General features: G+C 39.5%; 1 protein-coding gene across 3 annotated transcripts; it reads right to left on the minus strand.

Moving 5' to 3' along the window:
• Positions 1 to 1,362: 1,362 nt before the first annotated feature.
• On the minus strand, positions 1,363 to 25,002 carry tex10 (testis expressed 10). Of its 3 annotated transcripts, none has more exons than XM_066646212.1 (16): positions 24,870 to 25,002; positions 24,208 to 24,391; positions 23,391 to 23,899; positions 22,255 to 22,464; positions 21,771 to 22,017; positions 19,049 to 19,161; positions 18,576 to 18,835; positions 17,731 to 17,869; positions 16,975 to 17,144; positions 15,866 to 16,043; positions 8,901 to 8,989; positions 8,094 to 8,227; positions 3,487 to 3,567; positions 3,234 to 3,403; positions 1,834 to 2,044; positions 1,363 to 1,559 (listed from the first exon to the last, which is right to left on the minus strand). In XM_066646212.1, the coding sequence occupies exons 2-16, from the start codon at positions 24,385 to 24,387 to the stop codon at positions 1,449 to 1,451; spliced, it is 2,802 nt and encodes a 933-aa protein (XP_066502309.1). In that variant the 5' UTR covers positions 24,388 to 24,391; positions 24,870 to 25,002; the 3' UTR covers positions 1,363 to 1,448. The 3 variants fall into 3 exon arrangements, with proteins under 3 accessions (XP_066502309.1, XP_066502389.1, XP_066502228.1); XM_066646292.1 differs by having other exon boundaries at positions 18,576 to 18,829; positions 22,249 to 22,464; XM_066646131.1 differs by having other exon boundaries at positions 22,249 to 22,464.
• Between the last annotated feature and the right edge of the window lie 299 nt (positions 25,003 to 25,301).

A 25,301-nucleotide genomic window follows, 5' to 3' on the forward strand; every position in this document is an offset into this window, starting at 1 on the left:
CCTTTAGGATGAGTTGGAGTTGTTTGTAATCCAGAATTTATTTTCCATCAAGAGTACCTCACGTCCTTGCACGTAGTGTAAATCCTTTCAAATGGAGGTAGTGCAGCAAAGGTGGACTTCATAATAATAGCTTTAAAGGGAACATCTACAATTGTGGCTAAGGGTCTTTTAAGGTGGAATGGTGAGTTTGAGGAGAATAACTTGTTTGTGTGCGGCTGAAATGGAAATATTCTGTACTCTTTTATTCACTCTTTGAATTACTAAAGAAGCTCATTGTGTAACTGGAGTTGTTTAGTTTTGTAGCTCTGTTGCTAATGCAGTTAGCCGTCTCCCGAGTTTGGAGACATTTCCACCTTAAGTGATCATCCTTTCATTCATTCTTTATCTGTAACCACTTATCCACCTAATCCACCTACCAACATGTGTTTTTGGACTGTGGGAGGAAACTGGAGCACCCGGAGGAAACCCACGCGGACACGGGGAGTACACACCAACTCCTCACAGTCAGTCACCTGGAGCGGGAATCGAACCCACAACCTCCAGGCCCTTGGAGCTGTGTGACTGCGACACTACCTGCTGCACCCCCGTGCCGCCCACCTTAAGTGATCAGAAACAACAAAACCAAGTAATTTTTACCCCCCAGTGGAGCAGGAATAGAACATCATCCTCAGTTAGATTCATGCTTTTCAACGTTTGGATTTCTTTCTGTTGTCTAAAAACTTCAAGATGAGTGAGAGAGACTAGCAAATGCTGAAAAACAGGATTTCTTTTAGCTATTGAAGATCTATTTTGTGGAAAGAGCTTTTCTGTTTCTACAATCAAATTACTGTGCTCAGAAAGCAGAAGTTTGTCAGCAGCGAGTTACAGAGGGATGTCTTGCTTTTTAATGCCTATATTTTATGTTAGTTTTTTACCGGTCACAGTGAAATAATTAAAGATAACTTACTAAATGTTTCATATTTTGGAGAAACTGATAGTCCTTAAGCATAAACTGAGAAATGCACCCACCATGGAATAAAGCAGGGCATGTTGCGAGGTACTGAGCCCTAACAGGTCGAGCATATGTTGCTTCATCAACCTTGAAATATGTCATTTGGACATAAAAATTTCTTGTCTGGGCACACCAGACTCCTCAAAGCAATTACCAAATTTTTTTACTGTCATTTTTATACAGAAAGATTTCTGATGATCATTAAAGGGAAGGTCGGCACTCCGAGTGGTTGCTAAGCAAATCATTAGCACGTCGCTTGTGTACCACTATTCTAACACGTACAATGGAACATTGCTTTTTTTTTTTTTTTTTTTGCTAATAAAGAAAAAACTAAGTAAACAGGAATGCAGTGCTTAAGTAATTATCACAATGGGTTTATTATTTTTTTCTTCATATTAAAAAAAGTGAAAATATGAAGAGGATAAAGAAACAGAAGAGAAGACACAATGCTGGTTAGTTAGAAGATGTCCCTGGTGACCATGTTGGCTCTGTGAGTGGATATGGTCACACTGTAGCAATACAGAAGGTCAGTCAGCCACTGCTCCCGAGACTCGCTGCCAGAGAAACGCTGTGGAAAACGCACAATAAAAGATATTGGTCGGAATATCTACAACCTAATTATTCAGCTTAATTACCCGCTAACAGAACTGGACATACTACAAAACCTTGTGCAGGACCTTGCACAAGAAGAAAACAGCTGCTGTTTCAAGATTCCGTCTATTTTTTTTACGTTCTGTGCCTGTAATTGAAACATTGCCCCCTAGTGTACATGCTAAAGTTAAAAGCAAGTCTCTTGGATTTGCAGGTTTGTAAATGAGCCTTTAAGTATTGAGCTGTCCTACCGTGAGGTCCTGTATGATGGTCTGAAGCAGGGTGCTGTTGGCTGCCATGTGATTGCGAAGCTGTGTGTGTTGCAGGAGCAGCGAGAGGATCTGCGCCAGTAGGGGTAGCTCTGATTCACACAGCTCACACACACGCAGAGACTGTAGAACCAGCCGTAGCAGCCGGGGAACTGTGCTCAAAGCAGCGAAACACGCCTCCCATACAGCATCCCTGTGAACCACATCAAAACATTCAGACAACCCAGGATCAAACAACCTCATGGTGATGAGCATTACATTTAACATATAGCTTCTTCCAGCAGGTTATAGCTCAGATCATTTCTAAAGTTTGCTTCTTGGCATGAGTTTAAACTGTGGCTGTGGCTCTACTCGGTCGGGATTAGTTTTACATGGGAATTTACCACAGGACGTTAGTGATATTTTTGGTGGATTCTGACTGGTGAAAATGAGAGTGGGAGGCTACTCCGTTTACACAATATCACCACACTGTGTATCGTACACAGCAGAGTTACCGGTTATCAGACTGTCACTACTTATCTGAGAACAACCCACCCATCTGTCAACATTCTTATTTTCCAGTCCTTCAAAACAGATCATGAGTGAAGATGTGGCAAAAGCGATTTACTAATCCTTCACACAATCCCTGATTATACTTGCTATAAACTGTTTAATGGTAATTTATACTTTTATATAATACTTTTGATTGTTGTGTGGGTTTCAGGGTTGTTGCTCAACACCTCTATTCTTCAGAAAACCCACAAAAAACTCCTTTACCATGGTGTATGACAGAATATTCCCCCACATGGGATTAGTATAACCATTTTTATTCATTATTATTTTTTAAAATCTTATTACTACTCATTTTCCAGTAGGTGAAAGGCTCCGGAATCTTTTCTGAAACGGGAGCTCACTCAGGAAAACTGACTGGAATTAAAACCAATCAGAAATTGCATTACAGCATGTCCACAGGTAAAATTACACCTGTCTGAATATGGCTTTAGACAATCCCAAACTGTTAAAATAAATGTTCAATTGTGTGTTAAAATCGGTCTACTTTCAGTGTGTAACTGGTTACAAAAGCAAGATGAATCCTGTTGTGGAGCAAAGATAAACTGCAGTAATCTAAAGCAAAATGCCAGTACATTTAGATGAGTTGGGTTGGTGTTTGTGATTCAGAAGTTATCACGTAATGTCATTGCCTAACTTCACTAATGCTCTTGTGTCTGAAGGTCATCAAATCCTTGAGCAAAGGAGAAAAACGCTCAATGAATACCCTTGAGTTCAGGGGAAATGTTGAATGATGAGTTGACCACAGGCTTTTACACTTGGTGTATGTGAGAGGCCTGATGTTATTTTATATGAACTTTATATATATAAAAGGTTAGTGGGAGAGCACAGACCTCTTGCGAGCACTCTGCTCCAGCTGCAGCAGCAGACTAAGCATGCTCAGGCAGCAGTTGGACAGGAAGTGCAGGAGTGTATCACTAGGCAGGAAGTTGAGGTCCAGCAGACGTGGGATACACCTCAGCACCGCGGCGCACACACAGTCCGGGACCACCACCAACCCACACTGGACATCAGCATACACACAGATCAGTTATAGAGCAAAATTCACACTGAATCTCATTATCAGACAACCATAGTCTTAATCACCAGGTTCTTGACGATGGCGTTCTGAAGAATCTCGAAGCATTGTGCCCTGGAGCCCAGAGTTTCCAAACAGTGACACACCTCCTGAAGGAAACACACAGGGAAGTCGTTCTATGGATTAACCCACTAATGTCCAACAGTTAGAAAAACTGTCAGAGGATTTGGTCTGTTACGTAATACTTACAATAAACTGTAATATACATTCTTTTATGTTTCCTGAATGAATGCTACAATTATATGAAGGGGAATTAAATAAAATTTTAGTAAAAGTATGATGGAAAACATACATGAAATGTATTATATTTTTTTCTATGTAAACACACTTCTATACATTTGTTCATCTGTACAATGCTCAGTTTTCATCAACAGACTTGTTACTCATGTTTCGTTTTCATAGCGACTGTAACAATACTAGTGACCAACAAGAGGCAATTCTTCAAATTCTGAGAAAAGGTCACTGCTTATAGGCATTACAACATTTTCTACAGGATTTATAACTATATCGATACCAAATACTTACAGAATGCACCTTGTATCGTGTGTTTCTAGACACCCAAATTCCCTTGTATTTTTTTGGGACATTAGGGAATTGCCCCAACCACAACCAAATTACATTAATCTGGCGCTGTGGCTGTAGGCAACAGTCTGTGCCAGTGTCAGTACCTTCACCAAACAGTGGCCATTAGAGTGAAAGCACAGTTCTATTTCAGAATTACTTTTTTTGGTTGATTTTAATATTTTATAGATTTCAGTTTGTGCTCAAGAGAACATACGGAATAAATAAAATGTTACATTTCTGACATTGACTTTAATAGGCTAAAGTATCATTCACAAGAAACTATATTTAAGAGTCTATGGACGATCAGTAAATAATGTTTTTTAAGCTTAAAACCGCCCTGATTAGATCAGATTTTACTTTGACTGATTTCTCTCGTCTTCCAGTCTTCCACACTGAGATTTCCTCTCTTACTTTATTAAAATACTAAATAAAATAAAAGAAAGGATTTTAATTCTCTAAATTTATATATATAATGTTTAACTATTTTCCCTTTATATAATCAACTAAAATATGGAAATATGCATACGATTATTTAGTAGCTAGAAACTCCTAGGACTGGTGAGTGTAAGGAAATGGGACGAATTAATGCTTTTCCTATGAACTGAATATTCACGTCTAGACACTGAAATCCTTGACAATAGAAAAGCCTTTAGAGAACAAAGGAGCTGCCTACCGCTCCACAGTGACAGGTTTAAAGGGTTAACTAGTCCCTGACAGCTGCTGGTGTTAATGGAAGTTGACTCTGGACAGATTAGCAACAGTTCGTCGCTCTCGCAACTGATATTTTATGAGCACAAACAATAAATAACTGTGTGTACGTGTGAAATCAAATAGTGCTAATTGTATTAGAGAGGATTGGATTAAACAGATGAAGGCAGATGCGAATGTCATTCAGAGAGGGTTATTATCAGACATTAATCAAACTAACCACGTTAACACACATTACACACGCTTTAGATTAGATACCGCTGATTGGCAATAAAGGAGTGGACCCCCAGCAGTCTCACACACACACACTTGCTATTTTAAACCTAATTAGATCCTAATTACAGAGCTTAAAACCCAAAAAATAGCATAAAGCAACAATTCTTTTAAGTGTTCATTTACCCCATTAGACACAGAGGATAGCATTGTTGAAAATTTAAGAATGCAAGCATAATATTCATATCCAAATGTTTACAAATTTGCATATGGTATGAAGTATAAAACTTTAAATTTGAATTTAAGAGCCCAATATTAATTTTAAATGAAATAAATACATTGTTTTAATTTCTGGCTTTTTTGTATTCTAAATTGAACACTTTAACACTTTAAATATTTTAAAATCACTTTTATTCATTATCTTTTATTGCAGATATCCAAGTTGGTACAGTGTTTTTATACATAAAGTTTTAAGATTTTTTTTTATAATTAGTGTATTTATTCTAAAAATTTCTTTTGAAACACTTTTAAAAGGATATTTTAATGGTCTACAGATATTTTAACTGTGAACAGCAGAAATCTCAGTAGAAACGTGTGGCTGAACACGTTATTTTTGGAATGAAATCATAGCGAAGTTGAGGCTACAGCTCCTTGTTAACATTAGTCTTCAGCTTGAAGCTAAAAGTGATGTTTTAAGGAGAATGAACACTACTGGGTGCTGGATTTGGAAACAATACGGATATTGTTGGCATGAAAAAACAAACAAACAAACAAACAAACAAACAAACAATTAGGTCATTCACAGCTGTGAACACGATCGTGTAGATTCAGTGTAAAAAAAAAAGAAAAGAAAATGATTTGCTTATTTTAACTCTTTAGAGTTTATTCTCAGAGCTCAGTGAAACAAGTAGATTATTCAACTTCCTTCTCATACCACATTTGTGTTTGTGGAATAAAATATTATTATGGATAATGAAAATTGTAGATAAAAAAAATAAAGTCTGATATCCACTTTGTTCATTTTTGCCACAAAAAGAAAGAAAAACAGACCAGTGATGTCAATATAAAAGGCAAATAAATACATACAGAAATAAAGCATTTCTCTGGCCGATTAAAAGGCCAATAATGTTAATTACACTGAGTCTAACAAAGTAAGGAGCTAAAGGAAAGGACCAGAAATGTGCTGAATGTATTTTGTTTCGTTTTTTTTTAAAGGCTAATCAAATTTAGCCAAAATAATTCCAGAAATATCTTCACTGATTCACCACCGTTAAAATGTTGAGCGATTCTTGAATGTTTTTATTGAAGGAGCAAGTGGCGGTGCAGAATGAACGTGAAGATCAGAGCTGTGGCTGGTGAAAAGTTTGGTAAAAGTTATTTGACTAAGCTGCTATGAGGCTATGTCTCAGAAATAGATAAAAAAATTACAAATAAAAACTCTAATTAAGTCTGCACTTGATATTGAAAGTGTGCGCTGGGGAAATGTGTGTGTTTGGGATCACATTCTTTTCCTCATTAAGGCCCATTATTCTCCATCAGTCTCACCTGTTGGCATGAAGTTCCCCTGTCACCCCTCATTACCATATCCACGCCAAAGACCACCGCACACACACGCTGATTAACTCAGACATAGAAATGAAAGTCTGAGCGTAATTGTACAGGGGAATTAGTAACCTGTGTGTGTGTGTGAGAGAGAGAGAGAGAGAGAGAGAAACAGAGAGGAAAAAGGGGGAGGGGAGAGGTGCAGGAACACTAGCCCGAGGGCACGGTTTTGTTGGGTTTTAATTTCCGTGTAAAATGTCAGGCAGTGATGGTGTCCGCTGGCTGGCATTAGCATTTTGCTTTAGCCGCCGGCGCTCTGATAACCAGCCCTTATTGAAATATGGAACCACATACACCGGTGCACCATGATAAACCTTCCCCCCCCCGCCCTGCAAAAAAAAAAAAAAATAGCCTTCTCCTGGGGGAACTAAAACACTGGTGTGTGCATGGAATATAAACGCAAGGTGGCCGCACAAAACCATAACATTTAGACGGTGTGAATGAGGGGACTGTGGGTGGTTAAAGTAATTAACACATGAGAGCTTTTACAAACATGGGCCCAAAGACGACTGACAAAAACCAGAACTAAATCTGCTTATTGTTCCAATTTTAATATTTGGGGAATTTTTATTCAGTTTTATTTATTACAAGTTCCCCCCCCAAAGCTTGACCCATGCGACAGCATTTAAACATTTTAACTGATTTTGAAAATGTGAGACAACACACATATGACATGAACAGATTTTATTCTGTTCTTCATCAATGTTAATTTGACTTCACGCTGAAAGAAACACCACACACTTTCAGACTGATCACTGCTAACAGAAGAGCTCAGTTCCCCAATAACCTTGCACGAGTTCTCGTGAACCGCTACATTGTGAGAGCAGCCGGAGTTTCTCACATATTAGGTGTAAACAAACACGGCAGATGGCAGTGTTTAACTCCAAATGTGCCCTTGGTGTTTTTTTATGATTCACAGTCGAGGCGGCTTCGACCGACGAGAAGATCAGAGTAAAGACTGGGTTATGGACTCCCCACACTACAGGACAATCTGGTAAAGGTTATTTACCTGTAGTTTAGGCCCGACTTAAGCAACTAGAATACACAGCTTCAATTTCAGTTGTGGTTAAAAAAAAATGATTATACAATTTAAAAGAAAACATCCAACCATCAGAAAATCTATTATATGTTTAAATGAGAAAAGTGTTGAAATTTGTGATAAACCCTGGGGATTCGGAGGAGAAACGTGGGGTGAAGTAGAGAAAGGGCTGAGGAATGGATGCTTTAAATATATTCAGAAATACATGTTGTTGTAATGATAAACTAAATTGTTGAATAGGAAGATTATTTTAAAAGGGGGCTCACATATTTCCCAAATTGTGTTTAGTTTTAGTAAAGTGTTAAAAACACAAAGATCACACCACTCTACAACACAAAAGGGGTGGTGGCAAAGTGTGTGTGTGTGTCCTGTGTCCGGTTTGGTATGCTGATCTGGCACTAAAGACTAACTAATGCAGCCCTTACTAATCCGTATGAAGTGTCAGAGGGATTCTAAAAGGGAGAGGGAGAGAATGAATGTGATGCTCACCTCTACCACATCCCAGTGGTGTGTGAATTGCTCAAGTGGTGTGGTGAAAACACTGAGGGGTGAGAGAGCTGAAGAGGGCAACAGGCCTTCCTCGTCTGCCTGCTGCAGCACTCTCAGACTCTCAGAGGAGAAACCTGAGAAAGGGAGAGACACACACAGGATGGCTTTAATTTTCTAGTTTACAGGTCTTTCCCCATTTTAAAGTGATAGGAGTCTAATGTGTGAGTGGAAATAATAATAATAATAATAACAATAAGTAATAAAACGCATGGCATAATAATGCACAGCTGCCTAATATTGTGTAGGTCTCCCTTGTGTCATCACTCATCTGGGTCATTTTAGTCCAATTCAACACTGAACCCTTGTCATGTTCCTCAAAGCCTTCCTCAATAAAGTGTGTGTGGCAGGGTACACTGTCCTGATAAAAAAGGTCACAGTTTTATCAGAAATGTGTGCTACAGTAACTCTTCTGTGGAGTCAGAACACACAGACTTCACTTCTCGCACGCATCAATATGCCTTTGGCACCCATAATTTTACTGTAGTTCACTTAGCTGTCCTTCCTTGGGCTTTTGCTAGGTTCTATCCACTGAAAACTGGCAATACTCCACAAGAGCTGCAGCTAGTTGCAGCAGTTTAACGTACGTTTGACTGAGGTCCGCCCTTTTTTATGTAGAGAGAAGTTAGCTTTCTGGTAAAACGGTGTTTCCTCTGCTGCTTGGAAGTTTTCTGATAAGTGAGTGTGTGTGTGGTGTGCAGTGTGATTGTACCTGTGCATGTGTGTGTGTGTGTGTGTGTGTGTGTGTACCTGTCAGCGTAGAGAAGAGGAAACTTAGGTAATCGACATCTTTCACTGGCACATCCTGTGAACTGCTCGACCAGCCACTAAGGGGGGACCTGCAGGAGACCACACACACACACACACATATATATATATTAGTGTGCACTGGGGCTGCACTGATCTGCTCTCCCATTACAATGTGCTACACTGTACCTGTGTGTGAGCCCGTGCAGTGAGAATGTCACGCTAAAAATATCAGGACACCTGAGCTCACCCATTTCCTCTCAGAACAATCCTCTACCTCTCACACACAGCTTTAATATACAAAGCTTCACACATGACCCCCTCACGCCGACTCCAGACACTTCAATACATTGAATCCTTATCCTCACGTTACCGCTCGAGCAATGGTCTGTACAATTTATAACATAACCATGCAATGGGCTTTATATCTTTACCTGACATCACCCACTGGAGATACGCACTAGTGTTACACCTGGCCAACGGTGTGTAGACACCCATCAATCAGCGCCACCTCTGAAATCAAGGGCTTCATTTGAGATACCCCACCTTTGCTGCAGTAAGTCTCTGATCTTCTAAGAAGGCTTTACACTAGACACTGAAACACTGCTGTGAGGATTTGATTTTCTTTTAAAATCTTTTAAAACATTGGTCAGGTCAGTGGTTCTGGATCAGAAACAACACTCTTATTCATTATAAATTAATTTGATGGTGCTCCATTACATAGTGAACAACACAGTTCCAGTGATTTACTGTTCAGAGGAAAGTGGTAGGACATTTACAGCTGGTATGTAGTGTTACTCATTTCTCGGGCATATAATTCAGAGAATCCAGTAACACAGGTGAAAACAAATCAGATCTGGAACCATTTCATTGACTGCAGGATGCGACAGTGGCCGTTTCTGAAATGTATTACTCTCACTGAGAAGCTGAGCAAACACTAGGTATTCTTAAAATGGGTGTGACGCTACTGAATGATTTATGACTCTATGATCTATAACAAAAATGGCAGAACTAAAGAGAATTCTCTTCTTGTGTGTCCCTGCAAGTTTCATGACTTGTGTAGTGCACTTCATAGGGAGCATGGAGTGATTGGAGAAGCTACTGTGTATTTCTCATGTGTCGTGGTGTTCTGAGGTTTCTTTAAGAGGTGTTTTGGCTACATGTGGTACTATACTCTGGAATGCAGCCGTTGTCGTAGTCATATGGACAGGGATAATTTCAAAATTATTGGGAGGGAAATCTCCTTTTTAAAATAAAAACAGACGAATGTGGACGGGGCTTCAGATAAATCAGTGGTCATCATTGTTTATTAAAGGAGAAAATACTGGAGTTTGTGCAGGTATTTTGTCACTTGTTCCGTTGTACCGCTACTGATTCACAAGGCATTTGCAGCCCTTTGTCTGAAGTGTGGCCCTGAAATATCTGTTTCAAGGCGTATATAACCCTGCCCCTCGTCCCTACTCCTTTTCTCAACAAGAATAGAGACACCCCCTTACTCCCTGGGCAAAAAGCAAGGGTAAGGGCCAAGTGGTGAAATGGGATATTAGTTCCATATTAATAAATATTAGTTTCAGATTGACTTTAATATCAATATTTGAGTTGTGAGATCAAGGGACGCTCAAGTACGATAATGTCGGAAATGACCCAGTCACGCTTCTCTTCACAAGGATTCAGACAGAGGCTTCTGGGTAGCATGTGTGTGGCCATGTAGCTACAGCACAATCTGGACCTGGGCTGTTTCCCTCACACTGCTGTAGTTTGAGATTAGTGGGTCAATATTAGGCCAAAATTCCCATCTATTCAATTTCACTTGTGATTGTGGAACGAGCACGCGGACGGTTTACATTATCAGCCATCCTCATCAGCCATCATGGGAAGTGAGGGAGGGAGGTAATAAATGAAGCTCTTATGCATGCACACACTCACATACATATACAGTATGTCCCCTTGTAAGTCATCGGTCTCTCTCACACACACACACACACACGCGTCCAGTTAACTAGAGAACCGTGGAATGGACACGGATAATGGGGTCCATTTATCAAACGACAGATTTGATCGTAAAGTTGGGCGGACAATGACTTTTATATAAAACATACACACACACACACGTAGTCCTGTCTTTGTGCTGCACATCAACTGACGTCTGTATTACTGTGAATAAACTGCAGCTGCTACACCTTACCCCACACAAACATTAACCTCTGGAGTTAAAAGTAATTCCCTGCGCACCTTTACAAATCATGTCCAAATTCAATAATTTGTTAAATAACAATCACCAAGTTCATTTGGATCAATAAAGTATGTCCCAATCATTATTTACTTAGTTATTTTTATTATTTGTATTAAAGAATTCAGTAATTACTCTAAAAGGCCAATAATGTGTGGAAACCTCTGTCCCAATATTTGTTCTGAAGTTAAACGCATGAAAAAGGAGACCCCCCCACCACATTGCTGCAATAATAAAGATGGCTATAACCTAGATGTTAGAACATTACTCAGAGGCCTCAGTTTTACTTAGTAACAACATTAGTGTAGTCCCGAGCTGATGCGGATGATGGGTGATTAGTTCTGAATGACGCACCCCACCCCAACTCATCCCAAAGATCAGATAGGGCTTCATCACTCCAGAGAATGTGCTTCCACTGATCAACAGCATGGTTCCTGGGAGCTTTATATCCCTCTAACTCACACTTGGCACTGAGCATCAAATCATTCAAATATCATTCAGTCATTCAGATTTTCCACTATTGATAACAGTGAATAAAACGGGTGTGAATAATGTGTTGTAGAAATCACGACATGCATGCTTTCTATTAAAAACTGTCAACGAGTTTAAATATTCAACAGGAAACTGAGTACACACGTGTGTACCGCATTGACTGAAATGGACAGGTCTAGAGGAAATATAGCAGCAGCACATTACACCTTTTTGTAGAGAGAGGGAGAGCTAAAGGTTGTTTAAATAACCTTTAAATAAGAGTTTTCAATCAGATGATGGACAGAAAGAAATATCTTTACTGTAATTTACTGGACCCAACCTAAATATATATTAGATATATAGCTCCAGCATAAACATATATTAGGTGGTTGGTGAGTAAAAAAAAAAACTGTGAGAAAATAAAACTCCCAGCAACCACACAAGACCTGACAGACAACCAAATATATCCCCATCAAACCGCAGCTCCTCAACTTTCAGCGGAATTAAGCTTCAGATCTAACTACAATCCACAGATGTTTCTGGCCATTCCTCTCAATAATATGGGTCTGAAAGAATGTGTAACTCTCAAGAAGCCCTTACTATGTAAAAGGAAATAGACAAAATAAAGAAAACTGATGGTCAATCAGAGAAGCTGTTGGTGGTTGCAGAGCATTGGATCAACATCACTCAATGTCTGGGGTTACCAGGGTCATGAGAAGCATACAATTTTACCTAAAACTAAACTGTAGACACTTTAAAATGTTTGCTGCAGATGTCCTTGAAATCCGAAAGCACGTCTCCTGAAGAGAACAGATGTGGGGTACATTAAAAGCTGAACAATTTAATTTAGTTGTTGCTACTTGGTGTAACCCTCTTAAATACACACACTTTATTCTGAAAAACAATTGAACTTGGCTTTTTGGGAAATACTTCAATGAAAAGTGGTCTCTAACTTTAACCCTTTAATATCTTGGGAAATACATGAAGTTGCAGTAAAGTTTTAATGAAATCAAAGCAATTAAAAAGAGTTCATAAAAGTTCCTACATGTTTTTCATTTAAAAAACAAAATTAATAACATTTCAAAGATTTATCGAATTGTGTCTAGGCTTCTATATTTCCGTCTGTAATAACGTCAAAAAAAAAAAAAGTCTGAGTTACCAAAATTCACCCTTGTTTCAATAACAGTATTGTAAAGTACTAAATGCTATGAACATTACAATACTGCCCCCTATCGGAAAAACAACTCTACTCGTAGTTGTCATCCCTGTCTCCCTCTTCATCTGCCTCACTATCCTCCTCCTGTTGAGCAAACACAGAGCCCAAAGGAACTGCGCGCACACACATACACACACACACACACACACACACACGCACACACACACACACGCACGCACTGTCACACACTCACTGTGTGTTTGTAGACAGTGCTCCCTTTTGGGTTTAAAGAAAAACCACAAATAAAAGAGTGGCTTTAGGCTAGTGTCTAAAAACCACAGTGGGGCCACAGCGTGTCACACAGATGCAGTCTCTTTCTCTCTCTCACACACACACACACACACAGCCCTGAGGCCCACAGCATGTGATGGAATTTACAATATCACCTGTCAATCATTCACTGCTCAGTTTGACATACATAAAAGCACAAATTATAAAAAAAAACAAGTTGTTTCTGGTTCAACACGATGAGAAAACTAAAGACCTCAAGGACATTTAAAAGTAAATAAATATATATAGTTAAATTCAACACCTAGTGTGGGGAAACTGCAGTTCTGTCTGGTTTTTTACATTAAGAAACTTCTCATCATTTAAGGTGGAGCGGTGTGTGTGAGTAAGAAGCGAATGCATCTTTTAATGTGGAGGGGTGTGTGTGAGAAAGAAGCACCTGTTGGTGTCTGAAGTGTATTGTCAGTGAATTGTCTGGAAGTGTTTATTCACTGTTCGAATTCCCACAGAAACTCATGTGTAACTCAAGCTGTTTAGTTTTGTAGCACTTTCGCTCTGTGTTTTGCTGTTAGCTCTCTCCTGAATTTAGAGTCAGTTCCAAACTAAATAATATGAAAGTGCAAAAATATGTCAGTGTTAACCCCCTATGGAACAGGAATAAATAAATATCCTCATTTCTTTTCGTGCTTTTCAACATTTTAGGTCTTTGCTGTTTTTCTTTCAGAGGAAGATGAACCTATCACGTCTGAGTGAGCCCCTTTGTTTTTTTACTCTTTTACTTTCGCTAGGGATTCTTAAATACATTAAACCGGTTTCCAGCGGAAACAGATTATTTTTTAAAATTAAAATCCTGTATGTCGACTTTAAACAAAGGAACTCAGGAACTGATGTGAGTTTTGCACTAGTTTGTGAAATATTAAAATATAGCACCCTGCAAAAGAGAGACCATCATTTGCAGTTAACTCCTTAATTAAATTCAAGTTACTCACTTTCCATTGTCAAGAATAAAACACCAATAGCAAAAAATATGTCAGTATAGTGGCACAACAGGGTCCTGGGTTCAAGCCCTGCCTTGAGACACTGTCTGTAAGGAGCGCAAAGAGGTGTGATTTGCCTGTGTCTGGGTGGGTTTCCTCCGGGTCGTCTCACAGTCCAGTAACACGTTGGTGGGTGGACTGGTTATCCCAAGGTGTCCTTATTAGTGAATGTGTGTGTGTGAGATTCCTGGCTTGTGCCCAGTGATTCTGGTTAACCTCTAGGTTCATCTGGAGGAAACTGTACATTAGCCTCTAAAACTATGCAACTGTGTGATACGTTTAGGAATTTTATGACATCAATTCTTTTTCAAGAGTGCTTTCAGGGATTTATTTTTTTTTTTTTTTAAATCTGCATATTATATATATTATATTACTATATTTCCATAGGTGAGTTAAAGCAATTGGTTGATTTTCTGTTTTCCACAATACAAATAATCCTAAAAATATATAATGCTGTGAATTTTTTTATTAAATAATTTCTTCTTTAATATTTGACACTGACAGTGAGTATCATGTTCTTCCTAAAAGTGTGGTCTCTGAATTTTTGGATGTTAACATACAGTTCAGCTTTGAACTTCCCACTTGTACAAAATGCTCTATTTACAAAAAGATTAATATATTATCATTTGGGGGAAAAAGTTACTTTTTAAAAGAATCTTATACAGATTCTTTATTTTACATTTAAATAACCATTAAACACTTCAGTCTCATATAGAAGAACGTGATTAATCAGTGCAGACAGTGCCAGGCATGCAGCTGTTCCCTGAATGTGTGTGTAAAGGTCTGTTTATGAATTAAAGTAAATAACAGTGAATGTAATATACATAGCCTACTGCTATATGACCTCGACTTCCCTTAAGAATGATTGGCTGCTTTGTTCCGCTATATTATGGCCAATCGTAGCTAATAGATAACGGTCACGGCCAATCAGTCTTAAGTGGGGGGAACTGGCCTGCCTCTGATCATGCTCCATGGGGCCAGGCCCAGCTCTGATTGGCTAAATTGTTTGATTCTGTTAAAAGCGTAAACATGGTGGGTGCTGTCTCCTCTTGGTCTCCACAATCCACAGACAGATGTTCTGAACGGAGACAGCCACACCTGTCTGGAACAGTGCTGTGCGCACACACACACACACACACACACACACACACACACACACACACACCTCTAATCTTGTAAATCAGATTAGATTTTTTGTGAGGTATTTCCAAGTGTAGGACTGAGCGAAGTGTGGTATCAAAGAGGGTCTCTCAGCTCGCTGAGCATTTCTCCTGCTGATGTTCAGGAGTGAAGAAAGTTACAGTAAAAACCATTATAAGCGGATATTGTTCTTGCCGCCCCTATGGTGTACAGTGAAAATCAAAACTAAAAGGAATTTCAGAGGCAGGTAAAAGTAATTACCTCAGACCAGAACTAGATTAAAATGACCAAATGTTTGAGAAAACTCCATAATATTTTCTAATCCTCCTGAGCGCATTAGAAGTAAAACCCAACCTATTTTTTTCCCCCAAGGTACACACACCAAGCTTAGCCTTCATGTACGGTGACATGAAATATGTGGTGTTGAGAAAGGCTTTAGCTTTGGTGTATTTAAAGTTTTGGCCTCAACTTAATAAAGACAAAATAAACTCTGATCCCAAATCCAGTAGAAATTGATTTAGCCGTGTTTGCTAATGTAAGCTAGCATATGCAACGCGTTGTGATCTCCAGAACATATTTAGTGTGGGGGTAAGCAGAATTAAGCCTTCATGTTTATCCACATAGTGTGTTTATGTAATTGATATACCTCAGGTGTATGGTACGGATTAATGTGGCGGCTAGGCTAGCGGAAACTCTGCCAGCGTTACACACTTGACTGAGGCAGGCCAGGACATCAGCAGGGAAAGCCGGCAGGAAGTAGAGTGTCTGAATCAAACGCTGCTGTTGCTCCTCTGGCAACACCACAACACAGCCCTCCTGAGGGTCTAAACACACACACACAGGGAGACAGAGAGAGAAAGAGACAGACAGAGTGTTAGTTATCAAATCAATTTTGTTTGTATAGCGCTTTTTACAACTGATGAGGTCACAAAGCAGCTTCACAGAATTCTGGTAAAACAAAGTTAGGGTTAGATTTTACAAATGTAAAAATGTAAAGAATGTACAGATGTAAAAGTTATCAGATATTCAAGATGTTGCATTCAAGGAAAAGAGGAGAAAGAGCTCCCCTGTCTGGTAGTTTGATAAAACTACTACTATTAAAAGAGTGTGTGTGTGTGTGTGTGTGTGTGTGTGTGTGTGTAAAGCAAAGAGTGTCCTCCCCATCTAAGTGATCACAGATAGACAGACATTATTAGCTGCTGACGCACTTTGCTGATGTCACTAGGGCTCTAGCGTACAAAGGGAGTGCTGTGTTCTCGAAACATAAAACTACTGAGAGCTTATATCACTCAGACACACACACACAGAGACACAGATGGAGACACCAACTTTTAGACTTAGAAACACAAATGACGACAACAGGTCATATATTTTCCACTCCTGTATCTATGTAACATCTACGAACAAGAACAGCTCCTTGTGACACATCGTTAAATTAGTGACAGAGGTGAAGGGTTACAAACCAGTTCCATGAATTGTTTTGCATCTTAGTTATGTCCTGCACATGTTATATACACATTTGAGGTGATACTATGTCCTGACTCACAGATGGATTCTGTGACTCTATTGGGAGACAGCTGGGTACAAAAATGAAACTCCGTATCGCTACAGAAATATGCTTCTGAAACACATCTGTACTGAAAAGGTCAAGAACATACACTCAGATGTACAGCACATGGATGAGTTCACAACAGTTCCCCAAAACAAACTTCATACGCCCTGTTTCTAAATGTGTGTGTGTTGGTTTGTGATTACCATAAATGCCGCATGCGTGTGTCTGAAGGCTGAGCTGCAGGTCTCTGTTGCCCCACGCTGCAGCAGACTGCACTATTTCCAGGAGCTGCGCTGAGAGCTGTGTGTTACGACCGCCCAGCTGCACTAACTGCACTGGCAATGAAGCCAACCAACGAGCTAAAATCCTGCTCCTGAGAGAGAGAGAGAAAGAGAGAGAGAGAGAGAATGTCAGCTGGTTTTAAAAAATAATAATCATGACAATGCAGTGTTTGACACTTGACAAAATGGAAATAACATGTATGAATCCCAGAACAAAACTTATAGCAGTCATTTCAGTTCTACGAGTATAAAGAAGTGGATGTTTGCCTTGTTCCTCTTCCAAATTGTGCTATAAAGATTTCCGCTGCCTATTCATGAGTGCAGAAACATATTTATGAATTTGAAGTGGCCCATTGTGTGTTATGTTTGGGTATGTTTTTAAAGATGCTTCTACATGTTTGTGCACATGTGTATACTCCACCCACCTAGTGGCACAATTAGGAAAAACAACAACTAGAGCAGATGCGAGTCCCACGGTTGTTTATGTTCACGGTTCTTTATTATGTCCCATGCTCCTGGGCCTGTTATTGCTGTCATGTTATTTCTGACCACTGAGAGGATGGTTTTATGAACGAGCTTTTCATTTAAAAAGTTCTACTCTATATGAGAAAACATGGTCTTTAAAATAATTTCACATACTCGATATACGTGACACTCATCAGCAGGTTGTATGCTTACCTGGCGATATGAGGCTGTTTCTGATGTTCCTGTAAGTAAAGTTGGCTGAAGAAACGCAGCAGGAGTGTACGGACAGATAGGCCCAAGTTCTTCTGTTGATACTGAATGTATACAGCTTGTAGTAGCTCCTCTGTCACTACTGCAGAAACACACACACAGTTTACAAACTCTTTTGCTGTAACTAAATACAAGGTTCGCACAAAATTACAAATCAATGTTTCCTGCCGAGTTAATAGACCCAACTAATTATGGAGACCTTCCCATAGAAACGTATTTCATTGAAGTTCAACTGTTTCTCAGAGATAATTACTTTGGATCTAATTTCAGTATTTTGTATTTTTAGAAATAAATGTAAAAATAAGTTAAAACAAGGAGGTGAGGGTGGCATTTAGACACAAGGACATTGGGGAAATCAGGGACAAACCCTGGCAACAATTATGAAATAACCATAACTGGAATTTATTTAACAGTTTATTTATTACTCTATAAAAAAGTCAAACTTCAGTGATTTCATAACATCTTCCTTTTCCATGAAATTGTCATTAATTTATTCGTTTTGTTTGTGGAATTTTTCAAAATGCTTTGTTTCATGTCTGTGATTGGTTTATTTGATATTAGGGTTAAAAAAAGCAAACTAAACTCTAAAACTGTGATTCCACGTTTTTGCGATGCACTGATGTTGGGACATTAGCTCTGCATCACAAACACACTCCAGCTCATTCCAAAACAATTAGAGGAAGCTCCATCACAGAATGTAGTTTCACTGCTCCACAGCCCAGCGTTAGGAGGAGATACGACCCTCTGCAGGCAGTGTGCCTTTAGGCCTCTTTCTCTGAAAGATTCACCTCTGCTTCTTTGGGTGACGATCATCCTCCAGACCACCTCCAGCAGAGCCGTCAGGTGCTTGGAGCCGAGTTTTCCTCCATTGGACAACGTGTCTGTGACGAAAGCTCTGATTGGTCCGAGCCAGTCGGCGTCCTGTGCGGCTATGTGGTCCCGCCCCCTAAGGCTGAGAGTCACCATCACCTGACAAAGCATGACATTCAGAGCCAGCGGCTCCACATTTCCCCCAGCATTGGCTCCGCCAACAACCTGCTGCCTGCTCCTACAACAAAACGTTCAGCTTCTGTTAGACTGGACAATCCAACTAGAGCATGCAGTCGGGAATCAAACCAGGACACGAAACGTTTTAAAGGTGCAGAGATTCTTTTTTTTAGAGCCCTGTGTTTATCAGAGATTCTGGACTAAACCTACTTTAAACAGCTCTTTTTAAGTGTGGAAGTACTTCTCATTACGGTTTGAAACTTTACACACTCGCCTCTTAACCTCAGTTTTCTTCTTGTGTCTCACAACCTCCAGTTGACTGTAGGGAAAGTTCTTCATGAAGTGCTGCTTGAAGTCACTTAGATACGAGCTCCGGAACCAGGCATCCTGCAAAAACCCAATAGATGAACATTGTCTGCGAATACAATACATCACTTGATTTTCCTTCATACGCTGCCTTCTTACATTCAGAGTACACACACCTGACCTCATTCAGTGTCACATTTCTACCAATGATTTCGCAACGCGAGTCATTTTTGTTGAAAGATTAAAACAATTTATATTTTTAAACAAATTATTAAACACAGAAAACATTTATTTTACTATAGTTTTGATCGTTCAACTCCTCAGTCACAAACGTAGAGAAGCGCTACTGACCAAATACAAAATGCTCCCTACTCCTTAATTCTTATTTATTGCACATCATAGCTCATGAAATTAGAGCTTTTTCTGCAAAATAGAGCACTAAAGCCTTTAATTCTTGAATTTCATTTTTTATTAAACATATGTGCTATTTGGTTTTAGAAGCTGTTAATAACTGATGTAACAAGAGACAACAATAACTTTAATCCATTAATCTGGGAATTACAAACAAATCTAACTCTCATGGGAGTGGCATTTTACAGAAACAATGCAAAAAGAAAAAAGAAAATCACTTCTATTAACACACTTCTGGAGGTACAAACCGGATTCCAAAAAAGTTGGGACACTAAACAAATTGTGAATGCAATGATGTGGAGGTGCCAACATTCATTCATTCATTCATTCATTATCTGTAACCGCTTATCCAATTCAGGGTTGCGGTGGGTCCAGAGCCTAACTGGAATAATTGGGCGCAAGGCAGGAAAACACCCTGGAGGGGGCGCCAGTCCTTCACAGAGCAACACAGACACACACACACACCTATGGACACTTTTTGTGTCGCCAATCCACCTGCAACGTGTGTTTTTGGACTGTGGGAGAAAACCGGAGCAGGTGCCAACATCTAATATTTTATTCAGAATAGAACACAAATTACAGATCAAAAGTTTAAACTGAGAGAACGTATCATTTTAAGGGAAAAATATGTTATCAAAATTTCATAGCGTCAACAAATCCCAAAAAAAGGGATTTGGCCATTTTTTTATCACTGTGTGGCATCCCCCCTTCTTCTTACAACACTCAACAGACGTCTGGGGACAGAGGAGACCAGTTTCTCAAGTTTAGAAATAGGAATGCTCTCCCATTCATGTCTAATACAGGCCTCTAACTGTTCAATCATCTTGGGCCTTCTTTGTCGTACCTTCCTCTTTATGATGCGCCAAATGTTCTCTATAGATGAAAGATGTGGACTGCAGGCTGGTCATTTCAGCACCCGGATCCTTCTCCTACGTAGCCATGGTGTTGTGATTGCTGCAGAATGTGGTCTGGCAATATCTTGTTGAAAAATGCAGGGTCTTCCCTGAAAGAGATGACATCTAGATGGGAGCATATGTTGTTCTAGAACCTGAACATAGTTCCCTGCATTAATGGTGCCTTTCCAGACACACAAGCTGCCCATGCCACAAGCACTCATGCAACCCCATACCATCAGTGATGCAGGCTTCTGAACGGAGCGTTGATAACAACTTGGGTTATCCTTGTCCTCTCTGGTCCAGATGACATGGCGTCCCAGTGTTCCATAAAGAACTTAAAACCGTGACTCATCTGATAAAAGAACAGTCTTCCATTTTGCCACACTCCATTTTAAAAGACCCCTGGCCCAGTGCAAACGTCTGAGCTTGTGGAGCTTGCTTAGAAATGGCTTCCTCTTTGCACTGTAGAGTTTCAGCTGGTAATGACGGATGGCACGGTGGATTGTGTTCACTGACCATGCTTTCTGGAAGTATTCCTGAGCCCATTCTGTTATTTCCTTGACAGTGGCATTCCTGTTTTGAGATGCAGTGACGTTTAAGGGCCTGGAGATCACGAGCATCCAGTAGAGTTTTACGGCCTTGACCCTTACGCACAGCAGTTGTTCCAGATTCTCTGAATCTGTTGATGATGTTATGCATGGCTGATGATGATAACTTAAAAGTCTTTGCTATTTTATGCTGGGTAACACCATTCTGGTATTGCTGCACTATCTATCTGCGCAACAATGGAGGAATTGGTAATCCTCTTACCATCTTGGCTTCAGAGAGACACTGATACTCTGAGAAGCTCTTTTTATACCCAATCATGTTGTCAATTGACCTAATTAGTGTTAATTGGTAAATTTCCTTTTTCCAGCCACTTATTGCTACTTGTCCCAACTTTTTTGGGATTTGGTGACACTGTGAAATTTTGAATCAACATATTTTTCCTTTAAAATGTTACATTTACTCAGATTAAACTATTGATTTGTCATCTATGTTCTATTTCGAATAAAATATTGATATTTGCCATCTCCACATCATTGCATTCAGTTTTTATTCACAATTTGTTTAGTGTCCCAACTTTTTTGGAATCCGGTTTGTAAAATGATGGATTGAAAAAGAGGCAAACAGCTGCTGAGATTCAAGCGGCAGCAGCTTTGCTTCTGTTTGATACAATATTAAAATCATGCATTAAATCTGGAGCAATTAACTTATTTTAGAAGCATTTCTGATTTATTTAATCGAACACGTTTTACATCCCAGGCACATGTAATAATACCTTACTCCAGCTTTAGTAACTGACTGCTTGCTGGAAGTTATAATGAGTGTGTATGTACGTACAAGCATATCTTGTTCATCTCTACGAGGTGCGAGGCGTCGTAGCAGCTGCAGAATTGTGAGGATCTGGAACATTAGGGCCATGGCTTCCTCTGAAAGTAGGTGACCGCTGTCGCCCTGGACTCTGTCTCCACCCAAGGCCTCCACCCACACCTCCAAAAGTAGCGGCACCAGCGTCCCAGCAAAGCCCTGCACCGTTTCTGCCGAACAAAGTCCCGCACTCACTCCAGCTCCAGGCTCCGAATCAGGTCTAAAAACAGGTTTGAACACAGAGGACAAAGATCCAGACCAAAACAATCAAGCATAAGAATGCAGCCTTCTTTAATTCTCCCTCATACTTCTGACTAAATGTGAGTTCAGCACTAAAGGAGAAGGAATAAAGAATGGCAACGTAGAACTCTAGTGTAGCACCAATGACACTCGTTAAATCAGACATAACCTCACTGTCACATTTGTAAGAAGCTGAAAACCTAACACCCACACGTACTTCAGCCGATAGCTGGAGTGTGGTGTGGGCAGGCACCCGGCGTTCTCAAACAGTCTGATTCCTCCTTTATCAAAGATCTGTTCGTCCCAACTGACTTCCAAAGGAGTGACCACTCCTTTCTCTCCACTCCACATCCCAACTCCACCTCCACACTCCACTCCATCTTCCGTAGGCCTCTCCTCTACTACGGCCTGTAGAAAGCGGCCCAGCCTGTGGACAATCAAAAACAAACACACGTTACACACAGAGGCAGTGAATTATATTCAGAATCTGAGTGTTTCATTCCTGAGTAAAGAAAACAAAACTGGGGCATAAAAATCCAGTTGCTCCTGCTGACTCCAGAGTTTTTCCTAAAGGTAGGAAACCTTGGGATCTGGACTTAGTCGTCCATTCTAGCTTTTAAATGAGTTTAAATGATTCATCTGGGTTTCACAAAACCTTCAACTTAAACTTTAATCTTTGATACCACATACCAGAATGAATTTTATATCACCTTGAGAAGTGGATTAAAACTTAACTGACAAACTGTGAGGACACACTGGGTACAGAAAATAAACCTGTGTTCCATAAGATTAGATTTGAAACACTCTCACTAATAAAAACATTATTTTCTACATTAAAATAAACTCATTAAAAACATCTTTTCACAAAAATGTTATGACTTTAAACTAATTATGTGGGTAAAAGTAAGAAACATTTTGCCCTAATTACATTTTGTAAGCATTTCAGTTCAGTCAAATATCTAAATCATGTTAAATTTCATTTGTCCAGCAGATGGCCACAGAGAGTGGTTATAAAAGCACAGAAGACTCAAATCTAGAAATTCTTATGCTATGATGTTTGGATCCATTTATATATCTGTCTGAAATTGTTTAGAAAAACTGGGACAAAACCTGAGAGATCATTTTGATCTTTGATTGGAAAAAGTGGGATGTGATTGTCCAGGAAATTTGGATAAAATAATAAGCTTTATATAAAAAAAAAAATATATATATATATATATATATATATATAAAAACTGCCTGTGTTCAGAATGAATGTTGAGGGCTGGTAAAATGTATTTTGAGACCGTAGCTCAATCATGTTGCACAATTTCTAATATAATTATTAAAGTTAGCCTTGTAAACACTATTTACCTGAGGAGGACAGTGAGTCTCCACTGCTGTGCTGTTACAGAACGACTGGTTGTAACGGACAGGGCATAGTTCCCCTTCCCACCCCTATCCTCCCCAGTCCTGCCCAGTCGTCTCTGAGAGATCAGCTCCAGAAAGTTGGTCAACAACACTTTGTGTGTCTGGGACAGCAGGGCAGGGTAGTGCTCCAGCAGAACGTCCAGGACCCGTAAGGAGTCTTCCTGGATGCCGGCTGAAATGTGGGTCATGGCGCATGTGAGGTGGGCACTGAGGAGGGGAAAGAAGGGAGCCACGTGCTCTGCGGGTATACACTGAGCCACAAAGCGCAAGAGACGTACTGCGGCCACCCGCACTTCAGCATCTTTATCTGTGAAAAGTGCGGCCACTTCGGTCAGCACCACGGACGCATGCTGCTCCACCAGAGAGGGGTGTGCAGTCAGTAGCTCCCTCAAACCCACCAGAGCCCCCTGCTTCACATTGCTGTTGTAGTGGTGCAGCTGGGAGAGAAGGTCCTACAAATACAACGTGTAAAAAAAGTGTATTTCCTTGCTGTTGTAAAAACACAATTTGGTTCATTATTTTTCACATAAAGTAACAGCCTATACATTTAATATATTCTTCAAAGTAAACAAGTCTAAAGTCATGTTATATACAATATACTCTCAGTTACATAAAAGTAATGTAGGTCACACTGAAATCCAAACGAAACAGATGAAAACTGCTGGAAAACTTATAGGCTGCTAATCTTGAGTGAGTGAGCACATAAATGAAAGCCAGTTGCCTGTGGTACTTTGTGTTTAATAAACTATTAAATCTAAACCTTAATGCTGAGCTGTCGGTTTGTGGTGGGTCCAGTATCGTCCCGTTTCAGCTGCTCCGGTAAATGGATGCTCTTCGATCTGAAGTTAACGTTAGTTGCATTTTCACCCTTGGGTTTTTTCTTGCCAACCTTCAGTTTAACTTTATGGAAATCATCCTGTCTTTTCCTTTTCTTTGTCATTTTTCTAGTAACACAAAAAGAATATAATTTAAACAATTGCACGCTTTTTCAGAATCCAAAACAAGCTGGGCACAAATAACACAAAATATTTTACCGCCCCTGAAAGAGGCTACTACAAAATTAAACTCAGTTAATAACAATAAAAGTGTATAAACTGGTGTTTCCTTGAATCTGTTGCACTTCATATGATCTTGTTCACACTTGATTACACCCGATTTACTAATTGTACCTGGTGCTCATTTGGTTCCATGTTTCCCCTTGAAACTCTCATATGAACCTGGTGCTTAGTTGGTTTTATATTTTTAATACAATGTCCCTTCACAATACAAAGTACGGAAGTTTATCTGAGCGTCAGATAATTATTTGTTATATATGTTTTATTAAAACTGAAATTTTACATAGAGTTCACTCGTTCTTCTCGGTCATGCAATTCAATCTGAGCCTCACGGCCACCAATAAACATTAAGTTTTAATATACTCACGTTTATTTTTGTGAAATTAGGACCAAAAGCAGGTTTTTGTCTTAAATGGATTTCACCCAAAATGTGTTTTTTTGTGTTCGATTGTTCATTTGGGGTCCTTCCTTAAGAGTCGCTGGAACCATCCCACATGTGCCTGTGTATAATATAAAACAATATATGAAAATGCCGGTCAAATACTTAGATCGTGCCAAAATGACCACAGATTATTCATTAATATATATATTTATAGATATAGATATATGTATTCGTACATATCTTAAGTTGGGAATGTTTGCTCCATTAAACAATATTATTTTGGCAAATATTTATGATACAAAAAATCAAGCTAAGGGTTTTGATTGGATAAGCATTTAATATTGATTTTTGTTCATTCTCGTTTCATCCCATTTTCTTAAATATATGGGGGGAAAGTACTGCGAAAAACGATGCATT

This window comes from Hoplias malabaricus, chromosome 1 (assembly GCF_029633855.1).
Source record: "Hoplias malabaricus isolate fHopMal1 chromosome 1, fHopMal1.hap1, whole genome shotgun sequence".
Classification (NCBI taxonomy): Eukaryota; Metazoa; Chordata; class Actinopteri; order Characiformes; family Erythrinidae; genus Hoplias; species Hoplias malabaricus.

Bases quoted from the DNA above. Each gene is read 5' to 3' on its own strand.
- tex10 (XM_066646131.1), bottom strand. From the start codon at position 24,387: ATGACAAAGAAAAGGAAAAGACAGGATGATTTCCATAAAGTTAAACTG. The intron at 17,870-18,575 runs GTGAATCTTTCA...GTGTTTCTGCAG, and splicing joins CGTCACCCAAAGAAGCAGAG to TAGTGACAGAGGAGCTACTA. The intron at 8,990-15,865 runs GTATATCAATTA...GGTCTCCTGCAG, and splicing joins ATCCGTACCATACACCTGAG to GTCCCCCCTTAGTGGCTGGT.